This window comes from Plecotus auritus (assembly GCF_963455305.1).
Source record: "Plecotus auritus genome assembly, chromosome: 8".
Taxonomy (NCBI): Eukaryota; Metazoa; Chordata; class Mammalia; order Chiroptera; family Vespertilionidae; genus Plecotus; species Plecotus auritus.
Window position 1 is genome coordinate 28,922,319 of NC_137782.1, and position 14,111 is coordinate 28,936,429.

At 43.2% G+C, this 14,111-nt stretch overlaps 1 protein-coding gene across 1 annotated transcript in view; it reads left to right on the forward strand.

Annotated features, from left to right (window-relative positions):
• ARFGEF2 (ARF guanine nucleotide exchange factor 2) overlaps positions 1–14,111 on the forward strand; it is a 95,714-nt gene that overhangs the window by 63,583 nt on the left and 18,020 nt on the right. The window contains exons 27-33 of the mRNA XM_080683130.1: positions 790–962; positions 4,569–4,729; positions 5,921–6,051; positions 6,198–6,327; positions 10,903–11,038; positions 12,338–12,476; positions 12,583–12,637. Of these exons, the coding sequence (XP_080539256.1) occupies positions 790–962; positions 4,569–4,729; positions 5,921–6,051; positions 6,198–6,327; positions 10,903–11,038; positions 12,338–12,476; positions 12,583–12,637 (925 nt within the window). The remainder of the gene's footprint in view (positions 1–789; positions 963–4,568; positions 4,730–5,920; positions 6,052–6,197; positions 6,328–10,902; positions 11,039–12,337; positions 12,477–12,582; positions 12,638–14,111) is intronic.

Below are 14,111 nucleotides of genomic sequence, written 5' to 3' on the forward strand. Positions count from 1 at the left end.
ATTTTTTCTGACATCTAATTAGTCAGAGCAGATCATGTAGCTCTCCTAGCTGCAAGAGAGGCTGGGAAATCGAAGACCTGGCACATGCAACAAGATTGCCGTGTTGTCTTACACCATTTATGATCCGTTTCCTGAAGTTGGGCATGTTGCTGCCTGCAGTGAGAGTTCTTTTGTAAGGAGGTGGGAGGATAGCTTCTGGGTAGGCAACTAACTGTCTCTAATTTTTTTTTTTTTTGTATTTGTGTAAGAGTTTATTTGAGGCAAACTGCCGACATATGCTGGGGAGCAAGATCTCAAAGTTCCAGAGAATAATAGTTTTTGCAGCTTTTTTTATGGATGTGATATTAAAGAGGAAACATAAGGACAATTACATGGAGATGGGGAAAAACAAGGCAGAGATTGGATTACAAAATAGTTAACAAGATTATGTGGTCTCTTATTTCAAAGGTGTGTTAACCTAGATGCACAGAAACTATGGACAGGTCTTGCCTGGGGCATGACTACTCCACCATGACCTGCCCAATTAGGAACTTATGATCAATCATCCTGTGAGGTTCCTTTCCATAGAATCTCTTTTTTTTACCCACAGTTCCCCTTTTGGTCATAAATCAATCAAAATGATACATTCATAACCAAGCTTTGGTCAAATATTGTCTAATTTTTTTAAGTGAATGTGGATTACTGCGTGGTTTAAAAAAATGTGTTAAGTGCTGCTTCTATATGATAAGCTATGTATGTCTTCCCACTATTCAAAGTACAGATGACACAGCTGCCCCATTCCTTCCTCAGGTCACCGACCATCCGGGACATGGTGATCCGCTGCATCGCCCAGATGGTGAACTCGCAGGCGGCCAACATCCGCTCGGGCTGGAAGAACATCTTTGCCGTGTTCCACCAGGCAGCCTCGGATCACGACGGGAACATCGTGGAGCTGGCCTTCCAGAGCACAGGCCACATTGTCAGTAGGTGTCTCTGTTCTCTCCTAACATCCACCCACAAGTCTAGAAGAGGGACCACTTATTTCCCGTCTCTTTTACTCCCAAAAAAGGGCTTCCTTGGTTTAGCTATACTGTGATATAATGACGTGCCATACTCCTGACACGTGCACAGCAACCCTGTGAAGGAAATACTGTCAACTCTCATTATTCACAGTGTCCATGTTTGTGAATTCACCTTCTTCTGAAATTTATATGTAACCCCACTAATACTCCTGGCACTTTTGTTGACTTTTGTGGATGTGCATGTGCATAGAACAGCAAAATACTTGAGTCGCCCAAGGTACACATTCCCAGCTGGGTTAGAAGGCCATGTTTGTATGGCATTAGGGAGAAGAGGTTTCTGGGAAGGTTTAGCTTTTGTCTTAAAAGGAATAAACAGGGCAGATTCTGCCCCCTTTTCTCTTATTTTCATTCTGTTTCAGCTCTTTTACTGTAAATAAGCAAGTGTCCTTTTCATAGTACACTTACTGCCAGTTTTTTGCATTTTTGTCTTATTGTTGGTAACTTTGCCATTTAAAATGGCCCTGCACATAGTGCTAAAGTGCTGTCCTGTGTCCCTAAGCACAGGAAGGCTGTGATGTGCCTTATGGAAGAAATACATCTACACTAATAAAAGAGTAATATGCAAATTGACCATCACTCCAACACATAAGATGGCCACCCCCATCTGGACACAAGATGGCGGCCACAAGATGGCCAGCAGGGGAGGGCAGTTGTGGGCGATCAGGCCAGCAGGGAAGGGCAGTTGTGGGGGACCAGCCCTGCAGGGGAGGGCAGTTGGGGGAGACCAGGCCTGCAGGGGAGGACAGTGGGGTGGGCCCAGACCTGCAGAGGAGGGCAGTTGGGGGCAACCAGGTCGGCAGCGGAGGGAATTTAAGGGCAATCAGGCCGGCAGGGGAGCAGTTAGGCGTCGATCAGGCTGGCAGGGTAGTGGTTAGGGGGTGATCAGTCTGGCAGGCAGAAGCTGTTAGGGGCAATCAGGCAGGCAGGCAGGCGAGCGGTTGGAAGTCAGCAGTCCTGGATTGTGATAGGGATGTCTGACTGCCCGTTTAGGCAGTCGGACATCCCTCGAAGGGTCCCAGATTGGAGAGGGTGCAGGCTGGGCTTAGGGACACACACACACACACACACACACACACACACACACGCCCACGCCCGTGCACAAATTTCGTGCACCGGGCCTCTAGTGTTTTACATAAACATTCAGGCATGAGTTATAGTGCTTTGTTGGCTGTGAGTTCATTGTTAATGAACCAACAGTATATATTAAATAAAGTGTCTTTAAATAGATGCACGTAAAGCAAGGTTATGTAATGATCAGTTGATGAAAATGTTATGACCAGAGTCTCGCAGGAACCTAACCCTGAATTTCCCCTAGAAGTGATAGTTCAGAAATTGCTAATTCAGTATTCACAGCTACTTTAGAGAACCTAACTACCATGATTAATGAGAAGTGACTATACCAGGGGTGGGCAAACTTTTTGACTCGAAGGCCACAATGGGATCTTAAACTGGACCGGAGGGCCAGACAAAAGCATGGATGGAGTGTTTGTGTGAACTAATATAAATTCAAAGTAAAGGAGCAGAGGGGAGAGCAAGAGAACCCTCCGCTCTTTCGGCTCCGCGGGCTGGATAGAACAGCCGAACGGGCCGGATCCGGCCCACGGGCCGTAGTTTGCCCACGGCTGGACTATACCATTGTTTTCCCCACTTTACTGAAGAGAAAACTGAGGCATCAAAAAATAAAGTAGAACAACTTGCCCAAGGTCACACAGCTAGGAAGTGGTGGAGCAGGATTCACACCAGGCAGTCCAGCCCAGAGCTGGCACCATGTCCCTCCACCCTGGACTGACCAGAAGTCCCTGTCCTGCCTGCGATCCTGTAACAAGATGTTTACTGGTCTTGGTCTTTGTGGAAATTGTAAAGCATTGGGTCAGCTTTCATCTTTAAGTTTTTTTAACTTTTTGTAAACTTCTTGCTACACATATATTTCTCCTAGATCACGTGATATTTGTAGGGTTTTAAAAACTTTAGGTTTCTAAATTGCCTTTAACCTTTAGCCGATTGACATTTATCTTTACAAGATTCCATTCAGAAGGTAGCAAGAGGTGTGGTCTTAGGAAGGAAACAACCAGAGAATTAAGCGGTGAGGTCAGGATCACATACTAGGCCAGAGCCTTGCTCAGGGCTCAGCTTTTTGCAGGCAAACCACTATGGGCAACTGCACAACACAGATCAGTGTTTACATCTTAATGTAGTTCCTCAGGCTCCATTCTAAAGCAGCCTCAGTTAAATGGACACCTTGGCATCCTGCTGCAACTTGGCTTTCTCATGGCTCACCCTTTCTCACTTCCCTGACCACTAGCCTAAACAGCCCCTCTTACCTTCTGCCCCTTATCTAGAACTCACCCACCTGAGATTATCTGATATATGCACTAGAGGCCCAGTGCACGAAATTCATGCACAGGTGCGGGGGTGTGTGTCCCTCAGCCCAGCCTGCACCCTCTCCAATCTAGGACCCCTCTCACAATCCAGGACTACTGGCTCCCAACCGCTCACCTGCCTGCCAGCCTGATCATCCCCTAACCACTCCCCTGCCAGCCTGATCGACGCCTAACTGCTCTCCTGCCAGCCTGGTCACCCCTAACTGCCCTCCCTTGCCAGCCTGGTCGCCCCTAACTGCCCTTCCCTGTAGGCCTGGGTCCCCCCCAACTGCCCTCCCCTGCAATCCTGGTCGCCCCCAACTGCCCTCCCCTGCAGGCCTGGTCCCCCCCCCCAACTGCCCTTCCCTGTAGGCCTGGGTCCCCCCCAACTGCCCTCCCCTGCAATCCTGGTCGCCCCCAACTGCCCTCCTCTGCCGGCCAGGTCACCCCTAATTGCCCTCCCCTGCAGGCCTGATCGCCCCCAACTGTCCTCCCTCTGAGACCTGGACCCTCTCAACTGCCCTCCCCTGTTGGCCTCATCGCCCACAACTGCCCTCCCCTGCCGGCCATCTTGTGGCAGCAATCTTGTATCCACATGGGGGTGGCCATCTTGTGTGTTGGAGTGATGGTCAATTTGCATATTACCTCTTTATTATAGGATTATATAGGAATTGACTTAGGTCAGTGGTCGGCAAACTCATAAGTCAACAGAGTGGCAAACCGTGGCTCACAAGCCGCATGTGGCTCGCGAGCCGCAGTTTGCCGACCACTAACTTAGGTGATTGTTGTCTGTCTTGCCCATTGGAGCATGAGCACCCTGAGAGAGCAAGTTTGATTCATCATCTCTTTGTCTCCAGGGCCCATAACCATGCTTTGCACATAGTTGACACTCAAATGTTTGTAGAATGAATGATTTTTTGGGTCTTTACATCATTGTTTGAGCTCAGGAACCAGTTTAGCCCGAATTGTACCCAGTGCACTTATTCCTGAATAATTGACTAAGAAGCACTGTCCTACAGAAATACTGGCATGCTTTTCTTAGATTTTCACAAAAGAAATCCTCTCTGGGGTGTGTGTGTGTGTGTGTGTCTAATCCCCATTTCTAAATCCTGGTCTTATTTTTTTTTATATGCCTTTGTCTCCCCAGCGACTATTTTCCAGCACCATTTCCCTGCAGCCATCGACTCCTTTCAGGATGCTGTGAAGTGCTTGTCAGAGTTTGCCTGCAATGCCGCTTTCCCTGACACCAGCATGGAAGCCATCCGGCTCATCCGTTTCTGTGCCAAATACGTCTCCGAGAGGCCTCGGGTACATTTCTCCTTTCCTCGCTCATATGGGCGATGAGGGGAAGGAGTTGTGGGGCCAAAACCTTCATTCCTGACAAAGAGCTTTTCATTGTAGGGGTTATACCTTTTCTGTATTTTGTATTTATGAAATTATTTTATTCAACTGAACTTGTTTGGTATCCTACAAATTATTTTGTAGACAGTAATAGTATTTTAGTTTTGAATTTTCACAAAGCTGAACAAGCTAGACCTTTCTATTTGAAAAAAAATATACCTCCCTTTTAGGAAATGACATTATGCCATTGTGACATGGCTGGGAAGTCACATTGAAAAATCACCTTTTGTTATCTCCTGGAAATATTTTGGGTTTTTCTATTATGTCTCACCTATCTAAGGAGGCCTGCTTGGTTTAAATGACAATCTCAAAACACTGAAATTGGGTGGAAACAAACATAAACTATGGTGGCTAGATCTCTTCTCAAGCATTCTTTACAGAACTGTAAGCCCCTGAGATGACATGCTTGGTCCCCACAACAGCTCATGAAGATGATGATGATAATGAGAGCCACTGTTAGCTGAGCACTTACTACATGTCAGGCACCATTCTAGGTACTGTGTGTTGATTTATTTAATCTCCAAAGCAGACCTACTAGGTGGGTAGTTATATCCCCATTGTGCAAGGGAGTTAACTGAAGCACAGAGAGAAATTGCCTAATGTTAGGTAACCAGAGTTGATAAAGAAATTCCTTTACAACAATGCCACTTTAAGAGTGGTTACAGAGCAGAGGGCTGGAAATCCTAGAGATAGGGCTTCACATCCAGGCTATGGAAAGACTGCCAGCTCTTAGCTGCATGACCTTGGGCAGCTTACTTAACCTCTTAGTGCCTCAGTTGACTCATCTGTAAAATGGGACCATTATTTTTTTCCCTGCGTCTCGGAATCATTGTGAGAATTATTAAACCATGTAGAGCACTTTCACAGTCCCTGGCCCATAATAAGCATTCAGTAATAGTAGCTGTTGCTGCTATTGTTTTAAGTCATATTTTAAGTACTGTAGTAACATTCCAGAAAGACCTAAGATTTTGCAGCATCCCTTGCTGAATGGATATTTTTAGGAGAGGACATGTGTGAGGCCTTCCTCCCTGTGTAGTTCCCTTTCACTTTTTCCTTTTGCTTGCATAGTCTGTACCTGAGAGGTGACTTTCATTGTAGGTGCTACAAGAATACACAAGCGATGACATGAATGTGGCTCCTGGTGACAGAGTCTGGGTCCGAGGCTGGTTCCCCATTCTGTTTGAGCTCTCCTGCATCATCAATAGGTGCAAGCTAGATGTGCGGACAAGGTAACTGTGTCCCAGGGCGGTGCGCCTCCCATCACTGAATGAGCCTCAGTCACCTGCTCACCTAACCCATGCTCTCCCACTCTCTTCTCTGCTGTTCTCTTCCCCCGCCCCCTTCCCTCTTCTGCTCCTGGTTTTGTTTCCTGCAGAGGACTCACGGTCATGTTCGAGATCATGAAGAGCTATGGCCACACCTTTGAAAAGCATTGGTGGCAGGACCTGTTCAGAATTGTGTTCAGGATTTTTGATAATATGAAACTCCCGGAGCAGCAGTCGGAGGTAGGTGATGACTAAAGCACAGACCAGGATGAGATGGGAGACAAGCCTCTCTGGCCTTCGTCTGCCTCTGGGGGTTGTGTCCTCATCTCCATGGAAGTCTTAAATACTGAGTCACTTGAGATGTATTTTAAAAATGGAAACACCCTTCCTGGCACTTTTCTACCAATGGCAACTAATATAAGAAACCCTACCAAGAAACCAAGATGGCAGCATAGGTAAGCACCTAAACTGCTGCCTCGCACAACAATTTCAAAACTACAACTAAAAGACAGAACGGACACCATCCAGAACCACAGGAAAGCTGGCTGAGTGGAAATTTTACAACTAGAAGGAAAGAGAAAGGCTCACAGAGAATTGGAGGTACGGCAAAGGGTCTTTGTGCGCGCAGAGAGGAAGGGCGGCTGAGAGCCTGGCTGACTTTCTCTGGTGGGAGGGGGAAGGAAGCCCCTGAAGGCCCTGAACCCCAGTTCCGACTGCACTGAACACCAGTTCCGGGCGAAACCCCGTGGATCCAGGCTCATACAGGGGGAGTCTGGACTGTCAGCTAGAGAGAAAGGCACCCGGAGACTCGGAGACCCGGGGGAGCCCAGGCGGGCAGGGGTCTGGAGGCGCGTGCGCCAGTGTGCACAAAGGCTGCGGAGGTTGCCACAGGCTTTCCCTAGCAGAAGGGAGTCGGAAGCTCCTGACTGCACTGAACCCCAGTTCTGACTGCACTGAACCCCAGTTCCAGGCGAGCCTCTGGGGCCCCACGCTCTTACGGGGGGGAATCTGGACTCTCGGGCGGAGGCTCAGAGCCGGGGAAGGCAGAGGTCTGGAGGCGCGCGCACCAGTGCACACAAAGATAGCGGAGCTTGCCACAGGCTTTCCCTAGTGGAAGGGAGTCGGAAACTCCTGACTGCACTGAGCCCCAGTTCTGACTGCACTGAACCCCAGTTCCAGACGAGCTCCTGGGGACCCACGCTCTTGCGGGGGGAATCTGGACTCTCGGGCAGAGACTCGGGAGCCAGGGAAGGCAGAGGTCTGGAGGCACGCACGCGCCAGGGCAAGGCTGACTGGAAGCCCAAGACTGTTCTGCCCTGAGACTTCACCCCCATCCAAGCTGAGCACAGAGGCTTTTGCAATTTGGCAAGTCTAATCCTATAAGGTTGTCTCCAGCACCGAACTTCTCCAGTGTAGACACAGCTGATCCTCACAGCCAATTGGCCTGGAGGTCAATTCTTCCCAATGATACCAACAACAATCAAGACTTAACTACAACAAGGCTGTACACACAGTCCACAAAGGGGTGCACCAAGAGTATCCACCTCAGGTTAACTGGGGAAGCCGACACACTGGGCCATATAGGAAACCTAGCACACAAACCTACCCTACCAACTCAGGGAAGCAGTGAAAATGCGGCAACAAAGAAACAGATCACAAACAAAAGAAATGGAGGAAAACAACTGGATATAGAATTCAAAACCACGGTTATAAGGCTTTTCAAGAATATCCTAGAAAAGGCCGATAAATATAACGAGACCCTCGAAGATATGAAAAAGGACCAACTAGAAATTAAACATACACTGACTGAAATAAAAAATATACAGAGACCCAACAACAGACTAGAGGAACACAAGATTCAAGTCAAAGAATTGAAATACAAAGAAGCAAAAAACACTCAACTGAAAAAGAAAAAAGAAAAAAAAATCCAAAAAGTTGAAGATAGTGTAAGAAGCCTCTGGGACAACTTCAAGCGTACCAACATCAGAATTATGGGAGTGCCAGAAGAAGAGAGAGAGCAAGATACTGAAAACCTATTTGAAGAAATAATGACTGAAAACTTCCCCCACATGGTGAAAGAAATAGACTTACAAGTCCAGGAAGTGTACAGAACCCCAAACAAAAGGAATCCAAAGAGGACCACACCAAGACACATCATCATTAAAATGCCAAGACAAAGAGAGAATATTAAAAGCAGCAAGAGAAAAACAGTTAATTACCTACAAGGGAGCACCCATACGATTGTCAGCTGATTTCTCAACAGAAACTATGCAGGCCAGACGGGAGTGGCAAGAAATTTTCAAAGTGATGAATAGCAAGAACCTACAACCAAGATTACTCTACCCAGCAAAGCTATCATTCAGAATTGAAGGGCAGAGAAAGAGCTTCACAGATAAGAAAAAGCTAAAGGAGTTCATCACCACCAAACCAGTATTATATGAAATGCTGAAAGGTATTCTTAAGAGGAAAAAGAAAAAAGTAAAGATAAAAATTATGAACAACAAATACATATCTATCAATAAGTGAACCTAAATATCAAGTGAATTAAAAACTTGAGGAACAGAATAATCTGGTGAATATAATAGAATCAGGGGCATAGAAAGGGAGTGGACTGATAATTCTCAGGGGGAAAGGGGTATGGGGGGATTCAGGAAGAGACTGGACAAAAATCATACAGCTATGGATGAGGACAGTGGGGGGAAGGTAAAGGCAGAAGGTGGGGTGGGAACCGGGTGGAGGGGAGCTATGGGGGGGAAAAGGAGAAACAATTACAATAATCTGAATAAAGATTTAAATAAATAAATAAATAAGAAACCCTCCCTGTCTGAGGACGAGTGAGAGGAACTTAATCACCTTAATCACCACGCTCTGCCTTTTTGGCCCCGAGGCATCGTACCTGCCAGATCAGCAGGGCACCTGACTGGTTCACTTGACAACTTCTGAACAGTCAGTAAAAAGTGGAGTGACTCTTTCCCTTCAAAAACACATTTAAAAGGGTTTTTAATATGAAGTTGCAGTCAGATAATGTCAGCAAACATTAGGCCGTTTTATAAAAGATGTGAGATGTTTCTCGTTGTCTTTGGTATTTCTCCCCTGGAGGTAGAGGGCTGAGGAGAAGGCATTCTAGCTCAAGATTTAAGATGGGAGAGTAACTTCTTTACCTTCTTTTAGGAACAGCATTCCCTCCCTCCCCCTGATATAAAAGGAACATATGTTTAATATGGAATATTAAGAATACAAGAAACTGATCATTTAAAATCAATGCAAAATTAGTTAATGTTTTGGCAAGTTTCCCTCTTGTCTTTTATATAGATTAAATAAGGTTGCGAATGGACCCGGTCATAGCATAGATACAGTTTTCTAATCTTACATTAAAGCAATTAAAATTTTTCTTCATTATAAAACAAATTGGAAAACAGAAAAACAAATAAAAAATTTAAGCACCCACGGTTCAAAACTTCCACAAGTTACCACTGTTAACCCCTTCAGATATGCTGTGTGTGGTGTGTGTGTGTGTGTGTTATACACTTTTCTTTTTTTTAACAAAAATGGAATCCTATCATATACGGGGACCTGCTTTTTTAACTTAATGTGTTTTTTCCTACAACCGCAACTTGTCCTCCACAACGTTTTTAGGGACTGCAAAACAGTCCTATCTGGATGTTCCATAGTCCATGGAAAATGGTTTCCAGTTTTCCTTTAGACAGCAATGAAATGAACATTTTTGCAGCTACAGTTTGCTTTTAGGAGAAGTGGTCTGACTGCCAGATTTGGGGCTTGCACATCACTGAGGCTTTTGGTACATACTTCTAGTTGACCTCCAAATACACTTATAGCTCTTCACACTTCTGCCAGCAATGCATGCGTGTTACCGCTTCCCCATACCCACTCCAGCTCTTCGTAATTTATTTAATCATTAATTTGATAGGCCAGAGATGTGAGAGTGACACATCTACTGGTTGCCTCCTGCACGCACCCCGACCAGGGCCAGGGATCAAACCCACAACAGAGGTATGTGCCCTTGACTGGAAATCAAACTTGGTACCCTTTGGTCCATAGGCCAGTGCTCTAACCACTGAGCAACCAGTCAGGGCTAGATATTTCTTCAAATACTTTTTTCGGATATATATCCAGAAGTAGAATTTATTGGATCATATGGTAGTTCTATTTTTTTTTTTTTTTTTTTTAGGAACCTCCATACTGTTTTTCATAGTGGCTGTACCAATTTACAGTCCACCAACAGTACACAAGTGTTCTCTTTTTTCCACATCCTCTCCAGCATTTATCTCTTGTCTTTTTGATGAATGCCATTCTAACAGCTATGAGGAGACATCTCGTTGTGGTTTTGATTTTGATTTCCCTAATGTTTAGTGATGTTGACTACCTTGCCCTGAGGCTGTTGGCCATTTTTATATCTTATTTGAAAGATGCCTATTTACTCATTTTTAATATTTAAATTTTTGATGTATGGTGTATTTAGCATAACCTTATATTCATTTTTTCCAAATAATTAAAAGTTTTTGTAAGTAACACTTTGTTTAATGTTCTGTCAAATGGATGTACTCAATTTAATCGCACATTGCTGGACATTAGTTTGTATCTGTGTTTGTATAAATACCAGTGTGGTAAACATAAAGCTCACCCACAAATCTTTGGTTATTTCTTTAGGGTTCATTCCTAGAAGTGTTACTGCACCAGTGGATGTGAACTGATATGACTGTTGATACACAATGCTAGATTGCTTTTCAGAATAGTTTGTCAATGATGTATGGGACAGAGTGGTCTTTAAACATTATCTTTGTACTGTTTTTCCAGAAATCTGAGTGGATGACAACAACTTGTAATCACGCACTTTATGCTATTTGTGACGTATTTACCCAGTTTTATGAAGCTTTGAATGAAGTTCTTCTTTCTGATGTATTCGCACAGTTGCAGTGGTGTGTAAAACAAGGTATTCTATGTCTCTAGGCATCATTTATCTTGACATAGTCCTTTATGATAGACTAATTTTTTCCACATATAAAAGCATGGCGATAATGCCAAGGAGTACACTATATCATTTAATTCAAGGGTGGGGAAACTTTTTTCTGCCAAGGGCCATTTGGATATTTATAACATCATTTGCAGGCCATATAAAATTATCAGCTTAAAAATTAGCTGCTATATTTGGTCAAACATTTAATAACTCACCCTAATGCCTTGGCAGGGCCCGACCAAATGATTTTCCCAGCCTTAGGCGGCCCTCAAGCTGGATGTTCCCCACCCCTAATTTAATTAGTGAAAATGTATTTTTAAAATTTTAATTAGGACATAAAAATAACCTCTCAACCAAGTCAGTTTATATTTCTTTAAGGTGGTCTGTATTTATATTTTAAAAGATGTGCCTTTTTGTAAGTTATGCTATTTTTTTCTATTTTTGTCTGTTTACAATTTTATGATAAAATGTTTTTTAAATGTATTGTGGGAGTCAAGATCAATAGCTTCATCGATGGACATTTTTTGTTTTAGTACTTAGGTGTTTATTTTAGTGTGTATTAGGAAAAATACCCACATAGCATATTAGATCTGGATGCATTAGATAGTGTTGGCTTCGTAAGATGAGGCTTAATTTAAGCTTTTCAAAAAGTGATTCATTTTTAAAATAAATGATAAAGCAGTTGATACTGATATGGCAAAAATTGGAAAAACAGAGTTTGAATGACTACATTTTTATTTTTATTTTTTTTAAAATATATTTTATTGATATTTTACAGAGAGGAAGGGAGAGGGATAGAGAGCTAGAAACATCGATGAGAGAGAAACATCGATCAGCTGCCTCCTGCACACCTCCCACTGGGGATGTGCCCGCAACCAAGGTACATGCCCTTGACCGGAATCGAACCCGGGACCCTTGAGTCCGCAGGCCGATGCTCTATCCACTGAGCCAAACCGGTTTCGGCCGAATGACTACATTTTTAAAAACACTGTTCAGATATTTTCCATTTTCTTTTACCATTTCTCATACAAGAAGCCAGTTAATTAGGTAGCAAAATGTTGACCTTCTTTCGATCCCTAGCAGTAAAGCTATGACAAATAATTTCTCCCCCACTTGAACTATAAAAATGTTAATACTATCTGTAGCAATGCTGCATTAATTAAAAGCCTATAAACCCACCAATGGCGTAGTCTCCACTTCACAACATGAAGCATCAGCAATCTGGTTGTCAGAGAGCAGTTGAAGTTTAATGATAGATATTATTTTATTTTGCAGATAATGAGCAATTGGCTCGATCAGGTACAAATTGCTTAGAAAACTTAGTAATATCCAATGGAGAGAAATTCAGTCCTGATGTCTGGGATAAAACGTGCAGTTGTATGATGGATATTTTCAAAACAACCATCCCACATGTGTAAGTGTTAGTGTGATTATCGTTATTTGTTTGTGTGTTCAGTGGAGTCTTGGATCTCCGCGTTGCCTTTCAAGTGATCCTTTTCCTTCTCTTGCATTTTCTCAAGTTTGCTGACCTGGAGGCCTGTAGGAATGGAGGAAGACTCATCAGAAAAACATCTGGTAAGATTTCTTTTTGGTTCTCTTTTCTCATTTTATAGTAAAAGATTTAGCAGCCCAAAGAGTTAATGCTTTCCTGATGGGAAGTGAGTTAAAATGGTTATAAGATCTAAAAACGATATATGTTCATTAACACAGTTTTTCGAAAGTGTAGAAAAATATTAGGAAAATAAGTCACCTCACTCAATAAAAAACACAAAAATTTTCTAGTTTTTTCTTTATGTGATTGCACTCACGTAACCCACATATTTGGAATTTGGCTTACTTGGCACATAATGTATTACTTAACATTGTGAGCATTTTCCCATATTTTTAAATATTCTCTGAGAACAGCCTTTTCTGAATCACAACTCTACTACATATTGCAGGTATGTAGTAGCTGCACATTATTATAATTTATTTAATGAATTCTCCCTTGTTGGACAGGTCAGTTCCCATACTTCACTGTTATAAATGCTTGAGTGTAATTATCTTTGTTTATTATCCTCCTAAATAAAGAGTACTTTTTCTCTCCACCAATGAAGTAGTAGTTGTTGTTGTTGTTTGGGGGGGGGGGGTGTTTATTTGTTTGTTTTCAGGATTAATCGTTTATATAGAAAAAATGTTCTGTAATGCCATACTTTCATACATGGCTTTCCAACTAAGCAAGGACTAATTAGTATCAGCTGCAGCATGTTGGCACTTACTAAACGTTAACAATACATTAGCTGTATAACAGAAGTTATACAGACTACAAAGTAGTAGTTGTTTTTTGTGTGCAGCCACATAAAGTTCTAATTCAAGCCCCACTTTAAAATACTTTGGTTTACAACTATTTTACAAGTGTTTAATTTATTTTAAATGTGTTTTTATATTGATTTCAGAGAGGAAAGAAGGGGAGAGAGAGAGAAACATCAATGATGAGAATCATCGATCAGCTGCCTCCTGGAACCACGCACACACACAAACACACACAAACACACAAAAACACACACACACACACACAATCGAGCCTGCAACCCGGGCATGTTCCCTGACAAAAAAATCGAACCGTGACTTCCTGGTTCATGGGTCAACACTTAGCCACTCAGCCATACCGGCCAGGCAGTGTTCGTAATATTAACATCTATTCCCAAATATCAAAAAGGGCATTAGATTTCAAAAGGCATTTGGGATATAGCAACTTAACAATGAAGCCCATTATTTAAACTTTCTGGTTGTTTTTTTGTGTGTGTGGTTTTTTTCATTTTATAACTTTTTTTTTTTTAATGTATTTTATTGATTTTTTACAGAGAGGAAAGGAGAGTGATAGAGAGTGAGAAACATCGATGAGAGAGAAACATCGATTCAGCTGCCTCTTGCACACTCCCCACTGGGGATGTGCCCGCAACCAAAGTACATGCCCCTGACCGGAATCGAACCTGGGACCCCTCAGTCCGCAGGCCAACGCTCTATCCACTGAGCCAAACCGGCTAGGGCAACATATACAATAGTATAT